Raw genomic sequence first — 24,639 nt, forward strand, 5'->3', positions numbered from 1 at the left:
CTATTTGTCAATCTTCTCAAGTTCTAACATTGGATAATGTTTCAATATTCATTATACATCCTGTTTCAGAGGCATATCAAATTAACGGTGTACAGGAGCTTAAAAATAAGCAATCTGTTCATAATGTATAACAATAAATCTATTAATATATTATTTTCATGCAAGTCTTTGGAAAAGATTGGGAGGCAATATATACATTTGCAATACCCTGCAGCTAAAAACTATATATTAACATTCGCCATATTCTTTTCCATTGAAAATTATGACGTTCATTTTTTTATAAACAGCAAAAAGAAAGGAACCAAAGTTATGACAATACTGCTTAGTGATAACAGACCACTGTTTTGATGACATCAGCATACAGTCAGTGAGTACATTCCTTAGATGGCATCACAGTTGTGATGTCTGGTGAACAGATTGGCTGGAAAGCTGATTTTCATGTTAAATGCAACAAAATGTATGCAATTTATAATATAATCTTGTTTACAAAAGGAAACGAAATATAACATAAATTATAAGAAATGAATTAATTTTTTTGGAGTTCATGCAAAAAGAATGACAGAATAGGATCAGCAAATTAAACATTAATCACTGGCGCGATTCATGGATTTGCCAATCCTATTCTGTCATTTATTTCGCATGAACTCTGAAAAAAATATTTCATTTCTTTATTAAGCTAAACATTTCATTTCTACAAATCCTGAATATCAGCTACAGAGCAAAACTATTGTTTTCATAATTCTTTTTTGACTGCATATTTAAGAAATAATATATCTCATCGTCGCTGAATAAATCACTGTTTGGAGTTCAGATGCGAAGGAATTATATCACGAGGACGCAGCCCGAGTAATATAATGCTACGCATCTGAACGACAAACAGTGATTTATTCAAGAGCAAATCACTAAATGAGATATATTATTTCGATTCTAACACGTTATTAAGGACTTTAAAGTACATATCCTTGTCGGCATGCATTCAATATTTGCCCGTTTTCAATCGGGTTCTTTTCCAGCGCGCCACTACGCCGCTTGACGCTATGACGTAATAATTGTGACGTCAGAACAGTGAATTGTTGTTTAATAATTCACTGTTTTCAGCCTTCTTTGTTTAATAGGAAAATGAATCGGATCGTGTTAGAATGATGTATAAATAAACATTTTTTGTAAATGATGATAAGGAATATGTTCTAACCATCTGACTAGAGCATCCTGAACAGCGCAAGTGATCGCATGACCTAGATGAAGTGTTCCTGTTACATTTGGAGGAGGCAGACATATAACAAACTTCTTTGTTCCTGTAGCACCTTCCTAAAAATAGTACAAAACAATTTTCACATGGGAATCATACAGGAAGTCATGAATATCAAGATCATACATTAGGGATTTTTCATGAATGAAAACTTGTATCAAGTTTGTAAAGCATCATTTTTAACTATCATTGTATGCAGGAATGTAGCAAGCTTGCTTCTTAGCTCATAGGGAGGAGGTCAAATGATCAAACCCTGTGCAAAGTGCATGTTCTCTGTCAGAATTTCATAGAAGACAATGTGTTTAAAATCATTCCATCTCCACCTCTGATAAGTGATTCATTTAGAGAAGTTTGCAATTACTCGTAGAGAACAGGCTTGTGCTGGTACAAAATTCAGGAACACTCTTGTTGTTACATAACTGAAATACTGTCAGTTTTAAACCCCAAACAAAGGATATACAGCCCTATTACATACTTTCAAGAAAGCTGCTAATACATTAATTTACCTCATGATTGGTTATGATCTACAAAATTTGCAGAGGAAACTAACTTTAGAAGGAAATATCAAGATAAACATCAAATTTAAAATATTCAAAAAAAAAATACTGACTTCTTGACCCAAGTATTCACTGTTTGTAACCATTATGCCAAAAGATACAGTATACTTTGCATAACCCAAATTGATTTATTCTGATTTTGCGACCAGTGCAGACCAAGATCAGCCTGCACATCCATGCAGGCTGATCATAGTCTGCACTGTTCGCTATTCAGTCAGTAAATTTTCAGTGAACACCTCTTTGAATAATAAGTGGTACTGCACAAACTGAATGATGGACCAGTCCATTTTAGAAATTTAGCAAGGTAAAGGCTAATAAATTACCTTTGGAGAGAAGTACCCTTGTTTTAGCCACCAGTCATACCAGGCTGCCTCTACATACTGTGGACTATATACTGTAGGAAGCTCACAGGACGTGTCTGTAATAATACATGTAATTTTTAAAACATTTCCACAGACAGATCCAAACAAAATAATGTAAAATTGTAAATACGTTCGTTAGCATTTCTTTTGGTTTTGACAGATAACAACTATTTTCATTGGGCCTTTAAACATGAAATAAATCATCCATTTTACTTGTTCATTGGGGTTATAGTTCATTTGTAAACACAACCATGAAATCCATGAAAATTCCACCCCTAAGAATATCAATGATTTCAAGAAATAATATTTAATTCTTCTACCAGCAAGCACTGGTCATAAGGAGGTACTAGCAACAAATGGTATCTAAATAAATGCCATATACTTATTTTGGCATAGGAAGACAAATTTTAACTCTTTTTTCATAAGTAAAACCACAACAGTTGATTTAGTTCGCTACAGGAGAAAATTTTATATTACTGTAATTTATTGTAATATTTCAAACTGAATTATTTGTTACAAATATATTTTGCACTGAAAAAAATCAAAAGGGGTAATTTTTCCACCAACTTGAAACTAAACAACTTATGGGTAGAACAATATTGGAGTTTATAAGTGTACCTCTAAAACAATCATGTAATACTGTGAAACCATTTCATTTCATGGACATGAAATTTTGAGGTTTTATTTAACTGGCCAATCCGCAAAAAACTAGTCCCCCACAAATATCAATATTTTCTTAGTTGTTAAGTTTGTCCAAAAGAAAACATTGTAAGACATATATCAACTCAGAGGTTCTATAATTTGCTAACTGAAATCATATCTTAAAGCATTCCAACTAAAAAATGAAGTATATAAAATCACTGAAGACACCATTTTAAGTTGGGTACATAAAATCGAATACATACATGTACACATGACAAACATGTTACAGGTTAAGTTTTATAATCACATTGGCACATGACATAGCATATAATCTTGTGTGAGCCCTAAATTATTGCTTTGTGTTTTCATCAGAGTATTTTTCATTTATAGGTTAAATTAAAACTGGGGAGTCGGCGTCAATTTTCTCCCACAAGATTCTTTCTGATTTTACATTATGTTTATGCAGGAAACTTGTATCAAAGATTTGTTTTCTCTCAATCATTAGCAGCAAACAAGTCTTACAAATTGCAATATTACCTTTCTTATCACCAGGTAGAGTGGAACATGTGTACTGCAATGATACATACTGTTTCTTTCCACTGTCTGCCCTATTTGGTGCACTCTGAAATATTGAAAAAAGTCTTAAACATTTCAGAATCTGAAACAATCAACTGGAAAATCTGAAACAATAAACAAGAAAGTTGTAAACAATCAACCAGAAAGTAACATTCTTTTGTTAAACATTGCCGACACTGCACTTTTGGGAAAATGGGCCTTGGCCCTCCTCCAAGTAGTTTTTTCGGACATTGCCAAAACACAGGAGAGTAGGAGAGTTATTTTTATCATTTTGCACTAAAAGTCAAAAAACTAAAAATGTTGGTTTCAAGTGAATCTGAGATGTTATGTCTTATTTCAACATACTCTTTATTGGCATAAGTAGACACTTACAGTTTACATGGTTTACACAACTTCTTTTAATAGGTCATCAAATGATGTTGATGTTCCTGCACTTTTGATGAATGTCTCTTAGTGTTAACTGTAAATGGGAATCCTTCACATTACAACAGTATTGTCTTGTCTGTAACACTTGTATTAATACTGACTCAGTGGCTTTTGATTCTGTTTGCTGAACACATCTTCATTTTGATGGTCTTCATCAGGTCTAGGATCAGTATTTTGTTGGTTTTTCTTGGTTTTTAATAAACCATATAATATTCAAAGATACAATATATATCATATTGAATAATGAGTACATGTAGTTCCTTGTTAAAATGTTAGTGTAGTCATTGAAAAACCATAGAGCTTGTCTGTAATTATTTGTATGTCTTATGGTCCATAAGTTATGGAATAAAAACATTATCCCCCTAAAAAAAAAACATATTCAAAGATATTATGTTTTTTGGTAAGGTTCTTTTTTTGGAGGGTTCTTTTGGTATTTTATTATCTGTAAAATTTTGTATTTAACTGAATCCCTGCAAATGCAGGTATATTTTGTGCATAAAACCATAGGTATTACAAGTAGAAGTAATCAAATAAGAAGAATAACTTTGAAGTTAAAAGCAGCAGAGAACAAACAGTCAAACATATACAGTTGTCTGAATATCAATTTTAAGCTTAGACTGAACTAAATTTTTCTAATGTATAAATATATACTATTTTTAAATTTAAATAGTGGTAATATAAATATATGTGTCAGAATGTACATACCAATATTATGAAAAATGGAACAGAATCAATGAAAGATAATTCATGATAAAAATCATAATGATAATAACTGATTATTACCAAATTGGGAAAACAAGCTCAAATGGGCCTAAGAAGCGATAATGCTTAACATCTAAGGATGTTCTGGCTTCTACTCTACATGAACTACATGAACTAATATGAGAGCCCTGCATCCATAGGCTTTGCCTAACTTCAGGCTGAACACCACTAAATCCTGCTGTTCTTTATTTCATATAAAATCTACTTTCTTTACGTTTTTTCAATCTTTTCCAGCATAACTTACATTTCCATAAAGAAGCATATCGTTATTACTGAAAACGAGGTTTAACTTTTATATAAGAAAGCTACACAGTACACTTCATTAAATAGAACCTGATGCTATTTTTCGCTTAGAACTTTTAATGTTTCTTTTTGAGACATAAAATTATTATGCCGCTATATTAATACCTAGCTTGTAATAGGACCATACTGAGTTTCATAGAAGGCTACACTTACATTCTGATTAATATGAAATTAGGCGCTACCTAAAAGGCTGAGGTCCCTTGAAAAATCACCAGTGCCCTTAAAAATTAAAAGAGTGGTGTTCGAATTATCTGGAATTATGGATTTGTTTAGGAAGTTCATGTTCTATTAGATCTGTTAAAATTATAAGTATCAATGATAATTCATGATTTCTGAATGCATGTTTTAGACTGCATCAAGATTAATTCTTGACATGTGAAAACTCGAAAGATATTCTATATATAATCAAAAGAAAGTTCGATATAGATTAAAATCGGCACCAAGATATAGAAAAAAAACGTATTTGAATAACTTCTGTTATTCTTATTAAAACGTACTGCATAAATTTTTTTACATAAATTATTATCATACTGGAAACCAGTCACAAATGATAACTCCATCAAATTGAAAAGCTTGAACCTTGAAAATTTCAAACCTAACAGAATCTCCTTAGGCCAATAGCCAAAGGAATTCTTTCTCTTTGCGTGTGAATGTTTGGCAACAAGGACTTGATGTAAAATGTTAATGTTCCAATTCCAAAGTTAATAGAATTTACGTACCGTAATCCTGGAAATGACTATTGTAATTCTTTTAAATGTCATTATTGTCAAATTTTGTTTCTTTTTGGTAGGAAGAATGTGTCCAACTTTCAGTCAAAAATACTGCTATAATAGACACCTGGTATGGAAAAATTACAATCATTTACATGACAGAATTTTACCTAGAGAAAAACAGTGTTTGCCGAAATTCTCGAAAACCCGTTTATTTACTGAACTTCTAAGTTAACAATCTATGGCTTTTTATGGTTAATCTTTTAGGACTAGAGAATAGGGATGGCAGTACGAACCTTTTTAATGTTTATTGACACCAATAGCTTTAGCTTGTTTTTTTTTTTTTTTTTTTTTTTTTTTTTTTTTTTTTTGGGGGGGGGGGGGGGGGGGGGTTGATAAACTCTGGTCAGTGAGTTTAAAACTAACGGATGAAATATATGTGAATGGGGAGAAGAGCATTATTTGCTTTTCACAGTTCAATGCTTGTATATTTTGATCCTAAAGTTTTGTTTTTTTTTTGTTTTTTTTTTTTTAAGTTATGTCTACTGACTACTGCACAGACACTACATTGGATCCTGACTTTTGAACCAAACTATAAACACTTGTTAATTTCACATGCATGACTTTAGTTATACAATATTTTCAAAACTCATAGTGATACAAAAAAGCTGAAATAAAAAAGAAATTAAAACAAAAATCCGGTCCAAGTGAGTTTCGAACTCACGACCTCTGGATTTCAACACGAACTCGCTAACCACTATTCCACTGTGGAGTTATGACATCATCGGCGCAAACATAACTATATATAACAAAGTTAAGTAATGGCAGCGCGACGAAAGTCGTTTCAAAATGAAAATATTGTATTTTATTTCTTTTTTCTTCGCAGAAAATGTATTTAGCACTAATTTCTTATTATCAAACGCTCATTTACATTTTTATTCAATATTCAAAGCAGTAAGCGAGACGCTTTTGTCAACCGTAAACAGTAAGCGTCTACTGACGTCTTTACTGATTAATTACTATGTGCATAGTGTACTTGAAAAAATCCTAACAACACCGATTCCAAAAAGTACCACGTATTTTCAACTCGATCGTATACACAGTTAGATCTTTCTATTCTTTTTCTTTTTCATACGTTTAACTGTAATGCGACGCTGTCGGTGCCGCTTTGCAGCGCCGGTAGCTCTGCTATTATGCTGCGGTGAAAGAAAACACAATAAATTTATCATGCTATTGACAACGGGCAAGGAGAAAATGAAGATAAATTTGGACTATTTCTATTGATCAGCCTATAATTAATGCTTATGATTTTTTCCAAGTTGTAGACACGGTGCCATAATTGGTGGGCACATCGCGACATTGGGTTGAACTGATGGCTCACTGCCGACACTGGTCGGACGTTTCCAAAAAACTGAGTTTATTTTAAAAACAAATTTGCTTAGAGATAAGATGCCGTAACATATAACACGAAATATAACTTCAAATAAGACGAAAACATAGTGATATTTGCAATGTCCTTGTCATCACAAAGTTTGCTTCCTCGCGAAAATATAAGACAAACTAATATTGTAAGAAAACTTTTCCATCAAACAGAATTGTCTGTATACGTACTGTAGTGCAATATCTATAGATGTTTAAAGAGTGACAAATATCTTTAATTGTTTGTGTCTTGTATAATTTTATGCCTATTTTATGATAGATAATTTTCATGTTGCTCCAGGAGGCTGCCATCTTGAAATTATTTGGAACTTTCGGTTGTGTCCGTTGAATCTAACCATGGCGGCTTTGTTTTCATCGCGGACGTTAGACTGCAAGGATTTACACAGTTACCTAAAGACATTGTCCTCCCATATACTTGACAGATTATATAACCACCCGGCAACATGTCTAGCTGTGTTCAGGTTCGCTATTTTCAGAATATAAATCTCGAGATTTCGTACTCAAAATGTTTCGAACGCATCAAGTGCAGGAAACTGAATGTATAATTTGTATCTATATTGGTTTTGTAGAATCTTCTTGAAATCTAGACTTTTTTTAATGATTTTTCTTATTTTAAGATTATATCATTAAAAAGATTATGAAAATATAACATTAAAAAAGGTAAAGGTACAGACAACTTGTCAATAGCGGGTCACTATCAACACTTTTAGCATGTGGTGAAGAATGTTTAGACTTTCATGATATCTAAACTTACTAACACTTAAAACTATTGCTCACATTCATTTAAATGTTTGATTTATTTGAATCTATCATTTATGTCTGAAGTTATGATGAAATATTTAAACCTGTCCGTAAAACCAATAGGGGGTCACTTTTGCCAATAGAGGGTCACCTAGTTTATCATTTTTTCTATCCATTTAAAACAGTCTTTTTTCTGACAATACATGACTGTGGTATTGGAAATAAACATTTCAAGGCAGAATATAATGAGAATCAGTATGTTTACATTTCAAACAGGAGATACTAGGTAAAAGGAATATAGCGCTAGTTTTCACAGTTGTATTTCTAAGCATAATTAGCACCAACTATATCTAAAACAAAACAAAAGTATTGATGCACAGAACCTTATTCATTTATCTAAATTTGCCAGTTCAAACCATTATTACATCAAATCAACCATTGATTTGTATTTTTAAGCAGAATAAACAATCTTTTGATTATCCCTGATATGGGCGACCCTTTATTGGCTAAACGGCCGCCTCTGCTTGATGGCACTTTTTTTCATCAAAGTCAATCTAAATTTCATAATCATATTATTCCTATGAAAGTGTGTGTTTCACTCTTCAAAATGGTACCAAATTTGTGTGGTTTTATCTAAGAAACTGTGAGGTATGCTCAAAAATATTCTGCTTCGAAGAATTCAAGAGTGCTAAAATCCAAGTCAGGAAACATAGTTGCAAGAGTTATCTATTCATGGAACTCAAACTCATTAGATTAGATCCATCTTCTTTTGTGTAATAATTGCTAAGTGATAAGTTTATATTACTGGATACTTAAACATTGTATACTCTAATATGTATTAGAGAGACTCACATTTTATTTTCAAGTGACCCGCTATTGGCAGTGATTCTCTATTGGCGAGTTGACTGTAATTTACCCTCGCTTTGTGAAACAATGAACATAAGCTCTCAGTAGAGCTTTTGAGTGACCCTATTTTAAGAACAGTTCAAACCAGTTTATACCTTACCCCCAGCAATATGCTGGTACCCATTTACAGCTGGGTCGACTGAGGCAATCGTGAAAAAGTGCCTTGCCCATGGACACAACGCATTGGGAGTAGCCAGGAATCAAACCCGGGGCCTTCACCTCAGTAGGAAAGCGTCATAGCCCTCTTGACCAATGCGTCCACCTAAGCAAGACCTAAAAAAAAAGATCGCCCATAGCAAGAAGCGAACCCCAGAACACTAGCTGGCTCCATTTCCTTATGAAAGTTTCCTTGTGTTTAAAATGTTGTTATCATGATGGGTAATATGTAACCATTTTTATTTACAGAGAACTTCCAGAGTTAGCCAAGCATTATGTGATGAGGTTGCTGTTTGTGGATCAGCCAGTATCACAGGCTGTCATTTCACTGTGGGTCAACAACAAGCATACTAAGTAAGTAGTTTGTGGATCAGCCAGTATCACAGGCTGTCATTTCACTGTGGGTCAACAACAAGCATACTAAGTAAGTAGTTTGTGGATCAGCCAGTACCACAGGCTGTCATTTCACTGTGGGTCAACAACAAGCATACTAAGTAAGTAGTTTGTGGATCAGCCAGTACCACAGGCTGTCATTTCACTGTGGGTCAACAGGAAGCATACTAAGTAAGTAGTTTGTGGATCAGCCAGTATCACAGGCTGTCATTTCACTGTGGGTCAAGAACAAGCATACTAAATAAGTAGTTAAACTGTTTAAGAATCAACCAGTGTAATATATATACTGTCTTTGCACTCTGGCCCAACACCTCACAAGTGCGGCTTCAAATGTAGAATCGCTCAGTTGAGAAAGTCATCCAATTAGCTTATAGATGGTAAATGCTTAAACCCAGGTGTTTCCCCGTGCTTGAGGGGCACTGGAGGTCTTTCTCTACCATTATAAGCTGAGAAAAAGGCCGTTGAATTATAAAGGCATCCCGCTTACATCAACCGCAATAAGAAATGGATCGACCACTTTCATATAAATTGTTCTTTAAGAAACACTTTACTGTAATTACCAACAATATTGCACAATGCAGAATCCTGTTCCCCTGCCAAATATTAACAAGTTACTGGTTTCCCACAGATGTCTGTCATTTTTGTTGAAATTTCATCCAGTGTCTGCAAGTTAGAAAATTTGTAATTAAAAGATCAGTATATTTTGTAAGATTAAGTGATTCCAACAATCAGGTACTTGTTACTTTGGTAAAGTTTATGATTAACAACTCACTTCATGGCAGTGATGTTCCTAACATGATTATCAACATGCCTTTGTGCAAGTATACATTTTTCAGGGCTGCCATTGCCTTGTAGTAAGTGGATATCATTTCAATTTGTGCCAACAACAAATTAAACTACTTTGAATGAATAAGCAAGAAGTTACTGGTATTCTTTGTAGATCAGGTCCTTGCAAGTATTTAAGCTACCAAAACTTTGGGAAATGAAGCTGTGGTTTAAGACACATTTGGTCAGATTGTTCGCAAAAAATTTATCAATGAAGGATGTTACATCACATGTAGTCAAGACTTATTTTCTAAGGGACATAAATCTAATACTTGTAATACTATACATGTGCTGCATTTTGGGAAAGAGATATTAAGCACATGGATATTTGATTTTGATTTTTTTTCATATTGTCATTGTTTTATTTTGTTTATCTGATTCTTCCTTTAACTTGTATGAGCTTTACTTCAGTGAACACAGGATAGCAACTAGAGCTTTAACTGATCTTAGAATCTGGTATGAACAACCATTACCAGGTGGAATGCAGGGTTGGATCCTCAACATGACCTTTAAAGCCAACATGAAAACAGCTCTTTTAGGAGGGTAAATATGGTAGTTACATATTTAGGGAACATGTTTCAGATGAACAAAAAATGTATATGTCTTCAAATTAAATTGTGCCAATATATTCCTCATACAGAATTTGCTCTAATGATATTTTAAAAGTGTATTTAATGGGATAGAGTATGTATGGACAATGACAGCATAACATATAGCTGTAAGTCAAGTTCAGTCTCCAACACAGTTGTCTCCCCTTACAGTATAGAGAATGTAAGCTTAACACTAGGGGAGGTAACTATTGCTATTTGAGTTACTGGTAAGCCTTCATGTATCATATATGCAATGTTTTGTAGTACAACTTTGCTTGAGCTAACACCACTGGGAAAGTTAAAATGTGTTCACTATATAAAGGAAGCTGTTGGTCTGTAAAGATATATGTACAAACTGTCATATCTAACCTTTAACCTGCTGGTGGCAAGTGATTCTGCCTTTGGATCCGTGCAGGCTGATTATGGTCTGCACTTTTCGCTATTCAGTCAGTAAATTTTCAGAGAATACCTCTTTAGATAATAAATGGTATTGCCCAGATTGAATGATGGACCAGTCCATTTTAAAAATTTAGCAGGGTAAAGGCTAATGAGGGAAATATCTGACTTTGTAGGGATGTGATTGCTCCCAGAAAGTGTATAAACATCTAGGTTATAACATACTCGAATTTTTTGTGCTATTTTACATACTTGCTGAAGAAGGAATATGTCACTAACACCACTATCACAATAAAACAAAATAAATGTGACTTGAATATGTATTTCTGCGCTGAAAACTGTCTAGTAATTATTTATTAACATGTTTTGTCACATGTTTGCTGTGATGGGAGTGAAATAAAGCCATTACATAAGTTTGGTATCATACTAGTACGAGAACACTTTGTATAGGAGTTATTGGCAAATTGACTTTGTTTAGAAAGAGGGAGCCTCTGTGGCTGAGTGGTTAAAGTGGCTGACTTCAAATCACATGCCTCTCACTGATATTGGTTTGAGCCTCCCTTGGGGCATTGAATTCTTTATGTGAGCAAGCCATCCAACTGGCTTACAGACGTTCGGTGGTTCTACCAAGGTGCCCTCCCGTGATGAAATAATGCTCCTGATGCTTTCCTCCTCTATCAAAGCTGGAAAGTTGTGGTATGACCTATAATTGTGTTGGTACAAAGTTAAACCAACAAAAATGTTTATATAGGAAGAAGAAATTTCAGCATTTCTGCAGGAAAAGCTAGTATGTTATAAAAAGAATATTACAGATGTGTCTTTTTGCATTAAAGTTATTAAATTTGTTGAAGAAAACATTGATTAATTGATAAAAAATGCTTGGCAGAACCTCACATCTTATTATTTATTCAACTCATTTAATAAATTCAGTGTGAAAAGACAGTCATTTGATATCCTGTATGTGCCATATATATAATAAAGGTACTAAAACTTTTTTGATTTCACTTCAGTGGTAAACCATGGACAGGAAGAGGTGTGGCTCCCTTGCCTCCTGATAAAAACAGCCGAGACGTCGACTTCCTTGATAAATATGCCCTAGAAAGATGGGAGGTAATTTCTTTCTATACTAGGATTCTAAATAGTGTGAAAAGCTGGAAGACCATACAGAACACACTACTTGTAGTGTAAAAATGGAATTATTTTATCAATGCTATCCTTGGCTAAATTCAAAGAACTGGCTACAAATTTTTGAAAGTGGAGACAAGAATTTTATTAAAATGTGGCCAAATTTCAGGAACTTAGATTCAATTTCGCACTTTCTCTCAAAAAGTGGCTACAATCTTATAAGGTCCAGGGGAGGCCCTGCCAGTAGATGATCACTGTTGCATTTCAGTCACTAAGCCAACCATTAGTGTATAATTGATATTCGGTCCTGTCCCATATTGGTTTCTTGCCTGTTACTATTGTACTTTGGAGGAGGCATATGCTGTTCTAGTTTATCGCTAATATTTTCAAAACTTGAATATTGAGCATTTTAGATATGAATTATGAATAACAAAGCTTTCATAACATAAATAAGCATGTTGTCCATCAATTTGCGAAATAAAAGTGACGCGAAAATTACCAAATCATCAACAGTAATTGATTCTAAGTTGAGATTTGAAATTGACTAATAACATTTTAGCATTTAATGTACTTGTTACATGTTTGTATTACATTCCTTAACAAGATTTTTATTGATTTACATTTTACAGTGTGTTTTACACTTTATGGTTGGTTCAAGAGAGGGAGCAGATGGGGTCAGTCGGGATACAATAGAGGTGCTTAAACATTCAGGACTTATGAAAGTGTAAGTGATATCAGTTTTAGAATACAGCATATTTCTTCAGCTGTTTCTTTTTTCAACACTGAATATGTGGAATTTCTAAGACAGAATTACTGTGAAATAACTTCATTTTGTGGGCATAAAAATTTAGGATTTTAACAAATACATCTACTGTAAAAGCACATATTTTCGTCATGTCAAAATTTCGCGAATTTAAAATTTCAAGTATGTTGGCGATGGTTAATGTTCGTGAAATTGTAAAAATAGTATCCTACTTGAATTTGAAGTATACTACTCCCCATTATTTATGTGAGGTTTAATTTTAGCGATATGTAGGGCCTCGCAAATATAGCGAAATTTAAACCCTCACAAAAATTTCTGCTTGTCAGTTTTAAATTACCTTGTGACCACAAAGTGGATGACTTGTTTGAGTGGCTGACTCCTTTTGAATAACTTAAAGGCAATTGCTTGTGGCTTCAGTGTATGGTAACTAACAATGTAACTGGTAGGCCATCACTTATCACTCATGAACGTAGTTAACACTCTGCTCAACGTTTTTTTGTTTCTGTTAATTTCAAGAAGTTACATTATATTTTCAGCGATGAAGGTGATCCTATGCCATTTATTACACCTGGAGGTTTTCAGTTTTTGCTGATGGACACTGCTTCACAGATCTGGTTCTTTATGCTGCAATACCTTGATATGGTTGATGTAAGCTGTTTGTGAAATAATACATGGAAGAAACATGCTTAACTTTTAGCCTGCTGTCGGCAAGTGATTTTGCCTTTGCGATGTGCAGACCAAGGTCAGACGTGCAGGCTGATCATGGTCTGAACTGTTCGCTACACAGTAAATTTTCAGTAAACACCCCTCCAAATAATAAATGGTACTGCCCAAATTGAATGATAGACCAGTCCATTTTAAAAATTTAGCAGGGTAAAGGTTAAGTTTAATTTAAACAGGACAAAGAGGTGATATGCTAGAGGAATAATTTCACAAGTGCATAACTGCCTATTCAGATTGTTTAAATATATTTGAAAATGGCTGTGCTTTATAAAATTTATAGGGATGTGTAGTATTGCCAATATACCAATATATTATGATTTGACTGTAAAGAGATCATGGTACAAAATTTCCAAATACTTATGATTATATAAAAAATATCTTCTTGATTTGTTTTTCAGAGTAGAGGCCTGGACCTGGTGGAATGTCTCTCATTCTTGTTTCAACTTAGTTTCTCTACTCTTGGAAAAGTAAGTACAGTACACATATGTATATTTAGCCAAGGCTTGTGTAAATATATTTTATGAGGATTTGCTAACTTTAAGTCAATTTCTTATGGTAAAATATTATATTGAAACATGTGCATTGTACATCTTAAATATAAATTAGATGCTAGTGCTGTGTCCTGTTAAAACATACTTAAGCAGCTGTGGCTGTAAAATGATTTTATAAAGAAGGTCAACTTAGAGCTTCTATGGCCAAGGTCCATGGTTCTATGGCACTACCCAGGCTTCGCTGTTTGTGCTTTAAGCATTAACAATAGATGTACTAACTTAGTGCTTTCCTCCACAAATATGAAAGGCAAACTGTCGTTAGATACAAGACTATATACCTTAAACAGACAAGCCCAAAAATTATTTTGATTGAGCTCTACATGGGTTCCTATTCTGCTGTACAAGGAAGCTACCTATCCAGCCAAAAGGCATACTGAATTTACCACCCATGACAAACAAATTTCAAAGTAATTCAGCCTGACGTCCTTGATATACACACAATTATTCTGTATGATTTCTGCCTTCAGGACTATAGTACAGATGGTATGAGCGATGGTCAGCAGAAGTTTCTACAACATTTACGTGAATTTGGACTGGTTTATCAACGAAAGGTACTTGTACCAAAATAAGAAAATCTCTTCTGTCATCTCACGACAATGTTCTTATTAGCTCAACTATTCGAAGAATAGTCTAGCTATTCTACTCACCCTGGCGTTGGTGTCGGCGTCGGCGTCACACCTTGGTTAAGTTTTTGCATGCAAGTACATACAGCCATCAATTAAAGCCATATAGCTTTGAAACTTATTTTTTCTTTTTCTAGGTCAATTACCAACCTTTCTGGGTCAAGTCCCATAACTCTGACATGTATTTTGAGCAAATTATGCCCCCTTTTGGACTTAGAAAATTTTGGTTAAAGTTTTGCATGCAAGTTAGTATCTCCAAAACTAATGCAGATATTGATTTGAAACTTCACATGTGTCTTCGGGGTTATAAAACTAGTTGATAGCAGCAAGTCCCATAACTCTGACCTTCATTTTGGCCAAATTATGCCCCCTTTTGAACTTAGAAAATTCTGGTTAAAGTTTTGCGTGCAAGTACATACAGCTATTTCTAAAAGGCATATAGATTTGAAACTTATTTTTACTTTTTCTAGATCAATTACCAACCTCACTGGGTCAAGTCCCATAACTCTGACATATATTTTGAGCAAATTATGCCCCCTTTTAGACTTAGAAAATTTTGGTTAAAGTTTTACATGCAAGTTACTATCTCCAAAACTAATGCAGATATTGATTTGAAACTTCACATGTGTCTTCGGGGTTATAAAACTAGTTGATAGCATCAAGTCCCATAACTCTGACTTTCATTTTTGCCAAATTATGCCCCCTTTTGGACTTGGCAAATTCTGGTGAAAGTTTTGCTTGCAAGTACATATAGCTATTACTAAAAGGCATATAGATTTGAAACTTATTTTTTCCTTTTCTAGATCAATTACTAACCTCACTGGATCAAGTCCCATAACTCTTACATGTATTTTGAGCAAATTATTCCCCTTTTTGGACTTAGAAAATCCTGGTTAAAGTTTTGCATGCAAGTACATAAAGCAATTACTAAAAGGCATATAGATTTGAAACTTGTTTTTTCTTTTTCTAGATCAATTACCAACCTCACTGGGTCAAGTCCCATAACTCTGGCATGTATTTTGGGCAAATTATGCCCCCTTTTGTTCTTTGAAAATTCTGGTTGAAGTTTTACATGCGAGTTTCTATCTCCAAAACTAATGCAGATATTGAATTGAAGCTTCACATGTGCCTTCGGGGTTATAAAACTAGTTGATAGCAGCAAGTCCCATAACTGATATGCATTTTGGTCAAATTATGCCCCCTTTTGAACTTAAAACTCTTTTGATATTTAACCTTTTTGGGTAATATTTTCCTGCTTCTGGGACAATATTTCGAATAGTCGAGCTTGGCTGTCTTACGGACAGCTCTTGTTTTAAGTAGCTTATCATAGTGCTGTCTTAGAGGAGCTCTGTGAAATCATTTAATTTCATGGGCATGAAATCTCAGTTTGGACTAAAACAACTTATTCTTTGGGATATATAATCACAGATTTCTATTTTTGAAGAGATAATGAATGGGAATTTGATTTTGTGGATTAACCCAACCCTAAAATATATGAAAATTAGTGACCCACAGATACTGATTTCTCAGTAATTTGTTTCATAATGTAAAAATCATCCTTTCTATAAACTTATTTTACAGATTATTAAATTAATTAAATTAGACGAAGGAAGTGACAAGGCCGTATCAGATCTGACCAATTTTCTCAGTGATTTATGATTACAGTCTCATTAAAATGTTTGCATGGTATTTGAAGTTTGAATATACTATTTAACTTCATGAACTATGTGCTGCACTTTCTTACTATAGAGAAAAGAGAAGCGGTATTACCCAACAAGACTGGCTATCAATTTGGCGTCTGGGCTTACTGGTATTGGTACAGACTCTCACAGACAGGGATTTATAGTCATTGAAACCAATTATAGAGTTTACGCATATACAGGTTTTTGTCCTACTTAATTAATACATGCAGAGCTTTATTCTCTTTGATGAAGTTTAAGTGATAAGAAATTTCTGTTGTAACTGGGCCTTAAAAAAAGAGCCTTATAACTTCCTATATTTGTTTATATTAAATGTACACTGTTACAGTAATTTTTTAACGATAAAGTATATGGGAGTCGCGCTTGTTTGTTTGTGTTTAATTTTGTGGAAGGATCTCCATGAACAAGCGGTTAAGTTCGCTCTCTTCCGATCACTTGCCTGTCACAGCTGTTGGTAACTGTTCTAAACCTGACTTAAGTGTGAATTCTTCCATGTGAGGAAGCCATCCAGCTGGCTTACGGAAGGTTGATGGTTGTACCCAGGTGACTGCTTGTGTCAGAAATAATGCCCGAAGGGGCACCTTGGGTCTTCCTCCACCATCAAAAGCTGGAAAAGTCACCATATGATATAAATTGTGTCAGTGTGACAGTAAACCCAGTAAATAATGTGAATGATGCAAAATCAAAATACATAATACTTAGTTCTCAATATATATCAATAATTTATCAGTATATTCTAGTATGAACTGAGAATATTTATAATATAAGTGACTAGAGAAAAACGTTTTTATTTGCAGTATATGTATACATGTGTGCATGTATATTTTCAGTAAACAAGATGAATATTAATATTTTTCAGATTCTCCGTTGAATATTGCATTATTAGCTTTATTCACTGAGATGTTGTACAGATTTCCAAATATGGCAGTGGGTAACCTGTCTAGGGACAGCGTTAGAGCGGCTCTGATGAGGGGAATTACTGCAGAACAAGTGAGAATATATTATACAATCTAAACTTGATCTCGCAAATTTTCTTTAGTTAATCAAATGAGAAAAAGTAGTTGAGTTACATAGTTGAAAAATTTTTGACTCTAAACAGCCTCTGAAGTCAAACATGAGCTTGCTTACTTTGAAATAAATTTTTGTGGTTCAGTCAGTCATAATTCATTTGAGCCGTGCCATGAGAAAATCAACATAGTGGGTTTGCGACCAGCATGGATCCAGACCAGCCTGCGCATCCGCGCAGTCTGGTCAGGATCCACGCTGTTCGCTTTTAAAGCCTATTGGAATTGGAGAAACTGTTAGCGAACAGCATGGATCCTGACCAGGCTGCACGGATGTGCAGGCTGGTCTGGATCCATGCTGATCGCAAACCCACTATGTTGGTTTTCCCATGGCACGGCTCATTTATAAATGTTCATAATTCATACACCCACAATATGGCTGTTTTGACCAAAACTTGGGGAAATTTTATGTCCACAAAAACGATTTCACAATGTTTTAATTCTATATATCTTAATGCCAGAATTTATGTTGTGTCCATATAAGCCAAGTAACAAGAAATGAGCCGTGCCATGAGAAAACCAACATAGTGGGTTTGCAACCAGCATGGATCCAGACCAGCCTGCGCATCCACGCAGTCTGGTCAGGATCCATGCTGTTCACTAACAGTTTCTCCAATTCCAATAGGGTTTAAAAGGGAACAGCATGGATCCTGACCAGACTGCGTGGTCGCAAACCTATTATGTTGGTTTTCTCATGGCACAGCTCAAATTACGTTCTAGTATGAAAAATCCCATTTATTTTCATTCAGACACAGAAATACTGGTGTTACATCAACATATTTGTGATGTCATAATATTTGTGATGTCATACATGCAAAAGGAAGAGTGCTATCACATCTGATTTACTATTTTATATAAATAACTATTCATGAGCAAAATTATAAAACTAGTAAGATAATGGTATTACACTTAATTTACTTAAACTGAAACCATGATTAGGCACACAGGATAATTCACTTAGACATCTACATCGTACTTCTACATTATTCTGTGGGACAGGTAACCTCTTCAGCATGTTTTAACATTATCAAAACACAGTGACTTCGGCATCAAATTGACCGAGAAACAGTGATTCCCTATTTTACCCACTGTCTTAGACACAAAAGATGTATTAGAATCAAAATAATACTACAGCAGAATTATGTTTTATAGTCTAAAACATCATTACTTTATTATCATAAATTCATGTTTGTTCCATAATAGGAAAAAGAAATTGATCTTTCTGGCAGAAAATTGTCTTTAAGGATGGTTGCCGCAGTTTTGGGTAAAAAAATTCCCAATAATAGAATTTGTTCAAACTTTGTATATGAACAGAGTGTCTTGTTAGAAACAGAATTATGGAGAAAAAAATTGAAGGTCACCATGCTTGTTCAGGAGTTATCTGTCCTTGAATATGCAAATTTTAAGAAAAATCTAGTTTTAAGGGCAGATAACTCCCAAACAGGCATGGTGACCTATGATTGTTTTTAGCCCACCATCATCAGATGGTGGGCTATTCAAATCACTCTGCGTCCGTGGTCCGTCGTCCGTCCGTCCGTCCGTCCGTTAACAATTTCTCGTTATCGCATCTCCTCAGAAACTACCAGGGTGATTTTGACCAAACTTTGTCAGAATGATGTATTGGTACCCTAGTTGTGTCCCCCTGAAAATCAGACTGGTTCAACAATTTTTGAGTGAGTTATGGCCCTTTGTTTATTTCTATAATTTACATAGATTTATATAGGGAAAAACTTTAAAAATCTTCTTGTTCAAAACAACAGGGCCTAATTCTTTGATATTTGGTATGAAGCATCATCTAGTGGTCCTCTACCAAGATTGTTCAGATTATTTCCCTGGGGTCAAGTATGGCCCCGCCCCGGGGGTCACATGGTTTATATAGACTTGTATAGGGAAAAACATTGAAAAACCTCTTGTCCAGAACCACAGGGCCTAGGGCTTTGATATTTTGTATGTGACATCATCTAGTGGTCTTCTGCTAAGATTGTTCAAATTATTCCCCTAGGGTCAAATATGGCCCCGCCCCGTGGTCACATGGTTTACATAGACTTATATAGGGGAAAACTTTGAAAATCGTCTTGTCCAAACCACAAAGCCTGGGCTTTGATATTTGTATTGTAGAATCATCTAGTGGTTCTCTACCAAGTTTGTTCAAATTATCCCCCTAGGGTCAAATAAGGCCCCGCCCCAGGGGTCACATTGTTCATATAGACTTATATAGGGTAAAAGCTTTTAAAATCTTCTTGTCAATAACCTACAACATTCAAATTTGGACCACATGTATAGTTTTGAGTGGCAAGATGAACCGCGACATGAGTTGACCTTGATTTTGACCTAGTGACCTACTTTCACATTTCTGTAGCTACAGCTTTCAAATTTGGACCACATGCATAGTTTTGTGCACCGAAAAACACTTTGACCTTGACATTGACCTAGTGACCTACTTTCACATTTTTGAAAGTACAGGCTTCAAATTTGGACCACATGCATAGTTCCGTGTTCCGAAATGAAATTTGCCCTTGATTTTGACCTAGTGACCTCTTTTCACATTTCTCAAGCTACAGCCTTCAAATTTGGACCACTTGCATAGTTTTGTTTACCGAAATAAACTTTGACCTTAAGATTGACCTAGTGACCTACTTTCAGATTTCTCAAACTACAGCCTTTAAACTTGATGCACATGCATAGTTTTGTGTACAAAGAACTTTGTCTTTGAAATTGATCTAGTGACCTACTTTCACATTTCTCAAGCTACAGCTTTCAAATTTGGACCACATGCACAGTGTTGTGTACGGAAATAAAATTTGACCTTGAGCTAGTCAGTAAGTCTTGAAATTTGGAACACTCAAAAGTGGCACATTGGTGGGTGCCAAGATCACTCTGTGATCTCTTGTTGCATTTTTTTCTGTTTCTAACATGAAACTGTGTTCATATACAAAGTTTGAACAAATTCTATTATTGGGAAATTTTTGCCCCATCTCTCATTCAAGAAACTGCAGCAAGTGTCTTTTAAGCAACACCTTTATCATGCATTTACTTTCGTCATTTTACACTATCTGCAGAATGCAGTAAGTAACTTAATGAAAGTACTTAGTTTATTGTATGATTTTTACTTTGGTCTTCTTTTTTTTTCAGATAATAAGTTTTCTAAGATCTCATGCACATCCAGAAATGATGAAAGAGGTGAGTATCGGGTAGAGCCAGCCTTTCTGGCAGTCTTCTTCTAGTACTGTAAAATGGGAACCTCTATTCTGGAAATCATTATTTTTCGAGGGGGATTAATTCTAACTGATTTTGAGTTTGTCATCACAAAATTTACTCGTAACAAATGAAGAAAAGTCCCTTGTATTTCTCTTTACTCATGGAAACCCACAAATTTAAACTTCCATGAAATAGTTGTTTTGGCCAAAACTATGAAAGTTTTAGATGATGAAATTAAATGATTTGAAATTCAGTCTTTTCCACAAACAGGCATTAGTCTCAAAAATAATTATTTGTGAAAGAACTATTATAATTAATACACAAAACTTGGACCATTATACATTGTGTCAATTATTTCTGTGAAGTGATTCTGGATTAAATGTTGATTTTATGTACTGTGGAATCATTAATATTCGTGGGGGATAAATTTTCGTGGATTTCATGGTTGAGACAATCCACGAAATTTAATCACAATGAAGAAGTAAAATTACCATTCATTTTATGCTCAAAAGTTTAAATCCACGAATTCATATTCCCATGAAATTGCTGTTTTGACCAAAACCACTAAATTTAATAAAATTAAATTATTTTACAGTATGCTTCAAAATTTATGGAATTTTGTTAATATCTGACAGACTATATTAAGTTACCTGAATAGCTTTGAATTTCACTGAAAGTGCATTAATTTTTATTAATGGTTGTTGTTATCAGCTTAAGCTGTTATTGCATGATTCAGTGGAATATTTTACAAGTAGGAGTAGAACGAAAAACTTATCAGACTAATGTTACATTACAGAAACCATCACTACCTGCAGTTATAATTGATCAAGTACGTCTCTGGGAACTTGAACGTGATAGATTTAAATTCAACGATGGTGTGTTATATAGTCAGTTCCTGTCACAAGCCGATTTTGAAAAACTTAGGGATTATGCCAAGGTGAGTTTGAGATAGAATTTTAACTAAAACTTGGAAAAGCATGTAAGTTAATTGGGTTATTATCATTTAGGCCTTGGTGCAGCCAGATGATGCTGTGGCACCCCATTGCAGTGTTCTGCAAAAAGGGTGTACCAAAGACTGTATTTGTAATCATAACCAAACAAAATGTAATTACATTTAAAAGTAATCAGCCTTGTTTTAGACCATAGTATATAAATTTGTGAAACTTTCATGACAGCCTGTCAGTTAGTCTTTGTTTTCTTTCATTTATTGATGAATTGAACTTATTTTGTCTTTTATATAAAAGAATTAGATTCTAATTGGTAAACTATAAACATGTTTTTATTTTTAAAATAAAGCAGAAAATTGCAGTCCTAACAAGCAGTTAATCCTAGAGTCTTCAATATATTCTTTAGAAGGGCGCATGATTTTCATTCACAAAATTTACTGTTTAGTGAAACCTGTGGTTTGAGATGTCCAAATTCAGAACACTAATTTCAACAAATGGTGAAATAACATTTTAGCACTTTGGTGTGAAACTATTGTATCTGCTTATGTGACATAAAGTTCAGATCAGGTGAGGCATATGTTCTACACGACAGTTTTATATAAGACATTGTGTTTTAAATCATTCGTCCTCCACCTGTGATTCAGTTGAACAGGTTAGTACTGGAATCCAGGATATTGCTCGCTGTTACATGGCTGAAATGCTGTGGAAAAACAGCACTTGACCCAAAGCAAACAATTCTCTAATCATATACAGTTTAAATAGTTTAGTACTGAGGTGACAGTTTGTTAGTCCCTTGTCATTATTTCAACAGAAGGCCCAACCTTTACTCATTGAATGAATGTTTCTAACATAAAGTTATCATGCTTATTGCAGTTGTAAAGGTTTTTCTAAATGAATGGGTATGTAAAACACCTAAACTCAGTATCTCTGGTATTAAATGTTTGTGACAAGGTACAATTTGACTTCATTTAATTAACTTGACATTACAGGAGCTGGGAGTATTGGTGTGGGACAACAACAACAAGCGAGTGATGGTCGTCTCTCGAGCTGGGCATGATACTGTTAAGAAATATTGGAAACAGCAGAAACAATCTTAACACATGAAGAACAAAGTCATGTAGAAGTACATGACGTATATCTTCTACTTAGGGTTTTTTTTAAAGGCTGGTGCTTTAAAAAAGACTGTTGCAGGTCAACATTCTGCCTTGTTGACCTGAGAAAATTAGAATGATAGCTGGAGAAAACTGCAATGTTATTCTGAGAAAACTAGAATGTTAACTTGAGAAATCTCAATGTCTTAATGACATTTTCAGGATTTTATTCTAATGTGTAACTGACTTGTTGGTATGTAGGAGATGCACGCTGGAGAGGCTGTAAAATAGCTGGCATTCAAACAGCTTCTGATAGATCAAAGTGTTAAAAATAGAACTTGCCATGCTGACATTCTGGTTTAAGACCACAGATTTGAAAGTGGGGTCAGTGGCTTAGTGGTATTTATGGCTAGTTTAGATGTTCAAAATACAGTCTTGTCTGGTCTTCCATGCTAAACAACAAGGAATGTATATGGCATGTCATGTCATGCCCTAATGCCATAGTGTAAGAGAGTTCTGAAGGAAAAAAGAGCTGTCAAGAAAATACACATATATTGATAACAAAAGAGAGAAACTGGAAAAGTGTATAAAAAATGGGAACTTATCATTTTGATGCATGGACAAGTTTCTAAACTGTAATATGCTGTGGGAGAGTGAAAATCACAAATTATGTTCAACATGATATTCATAGAAAACAGCTGGTCTGTTAAATAAATATTGTTGTTCTTGAACTTGTTGTTTTCTGTTTCCAGTTTGTGACATAAACTCTTTCAAACCATAATGCATAATTACACCTCATTTCTGATAACAGGGGGTATATTGTTATGCTCGTTGATTAGTCCATAAATCTTTAGACAGCATGGATTCCAGTCAAGCACTAGAGAATACTTTGGCCGACATCGGGCAAACTTCAGAAGAGGCTGAAAATGGTTTCTGATTTGTATTTTTTTTCCTCAAATATTTAATTCTTTAAAACAAGGTTTCTTCCATTTTCAGTTTGCAGAACAAACGACGGTGTTGTTTCAGATACTTTTAAATCAAAAGTTTGCTTTTCCCTAACATAGTGTTTAATTGATGCAGCTGTCAAACAAAAAAAGGACAAACCAGTTTGTTATTGTACATTCACAAGAACCAGACAGATATACATTTGAGTAATTTTATATAACGCCTGTCACGTAAATCATATTTTTTGTTTTGCCACAGATGTAGTAATACATTCAAAATTTTCATTACTTATAAAATAGTTTTTAGTGAGAGGTTACCATTGGCACTAAGTGCAGAAAGTAAACCAAACATATAGCCACATTTAGTGAAACACGACACAATTGTATTAAACTCTTGCTATATCTTTTGTCTCCATAATAGTTTGAATGCACCAACTTTTGATCCTTTTGGATTATTGAGTCCAATGTAATCTTAAAACAGAGTTCCACTTAATCTGGTGGGGTATTGCACATTTCATAATCTTTCATAAACAGTCTCAGTCAAACCTAGTCAGCTATTATTTTGCCAATATTAGTTGTGTTCCATGTTTCCAAATTTGCATGATCTCTTAGCACTTTGATTCCTCATGTTTACTTCACCTTTTAACATGTTATTTCATACCTTCATAATTGTTGACTTCATGCATTGGGATGATTCAAATATTTTCCACAAGGTGGAGCTCTACATAAGTGTGATGTTGGCTAGTCTTCAGTTAGTATATAAGCCCGCCCGCTTAGCTCAGTAGGTAGAGCATTGGTCTACTGATCACGGGGTTGTGAGTTCGATCCACTGGCGCGGGTATGTTCTCCATGACTATTTGATAAACGACATTGTGT

General features: G+C 34.4%; 2 protein-coding genes across 2 annotated transcripts in view; one reads left to right on the forward strand and one right to left on the reverse strand.

The window, feature by feature from the left end:
- The window catches only part of LOC123552291 (valine--tRNA ligase-like), a 31,001-nt gene extending 23,677 nt beyond the window's left edge, over positions 1 to 7,324 (reverse strand). The window contains exons 1-4 of the mRNA XM_053525204.1: positions 7,199 to 7,324; positions 3,348 to 3,432; positions 2,130 to 2,224; positions 1,193 to 1,308 (exon numbers count right to left, since the gene is read on the reverse strand). Coding sequence (XP_053381179.1) covers positions 1,193 to 1,308; positions 2,130 to 2,224; positions 3,348 to 3,432; positions 7,199 to 7,318 — 416 coding nt within the window. The 5' untranslated portion in view covers positions 7,319 to 7,324. The remainder of the gene's footprint in view (positions 1 to 1,192; positions 1,309 to 2,129; positions 2,225 to 3,347; positions 3,433 to 7,198) is intronic.
- Positions 7,325 to 7,356: 32 nt separating this feature from the next.
- Positions 7,357 to 23,550, forward strand: LOC123552310 (general transcription factor IIH subunit 4-like). Its single transcript, XM_053525203.1, has 13 exons — positions 7,357 to 7,488; positions 9,080 to 9,184; positions 10,460 to 10,591; positions 12,045 to 12,144; positions 12,789 to 12,883; positions 13,459 to 13,570; positions 14,044 to 14,112; positions 14,664 to 14,747; positions 16,569 to 16,701; positions 17,379 to 17,509; positions 20,716 to 20,763; positions 21,578 to 21,718; positions 22,718 to 23,550. The coding sequence occupies exons 1-13, from the start codon at positions 7,364 to 7,366 to the stop codon at positions 22,823 to 22,825; spliced, it is 1,383 nt and encodes a 460-aa protein (XP_053381178.1). The 5' UTR covers positions 7,357 to 7,363; the 3' UTR covers positions 22,826 to 23,550.
- The last annotated feature ends 1,089 nt before the right edge of the window (positions 23,551 to 24,639 follow it).

The sequence above is a fragment of the Mercenaria mercenaria genome, chromosome 15 (assembly GCF_021730395.1).
Source record: "Mercenaria mercenaria strain notata chromosome 15, MADL_Memer_1, whole genome shotgun sequence".
Lineage (NCBI taxonomy): Eukaryota > Metazoa > Mollusca > Bivalvia > Venerida > Veneridae > Mercenaria > Mercenaria mercenaria.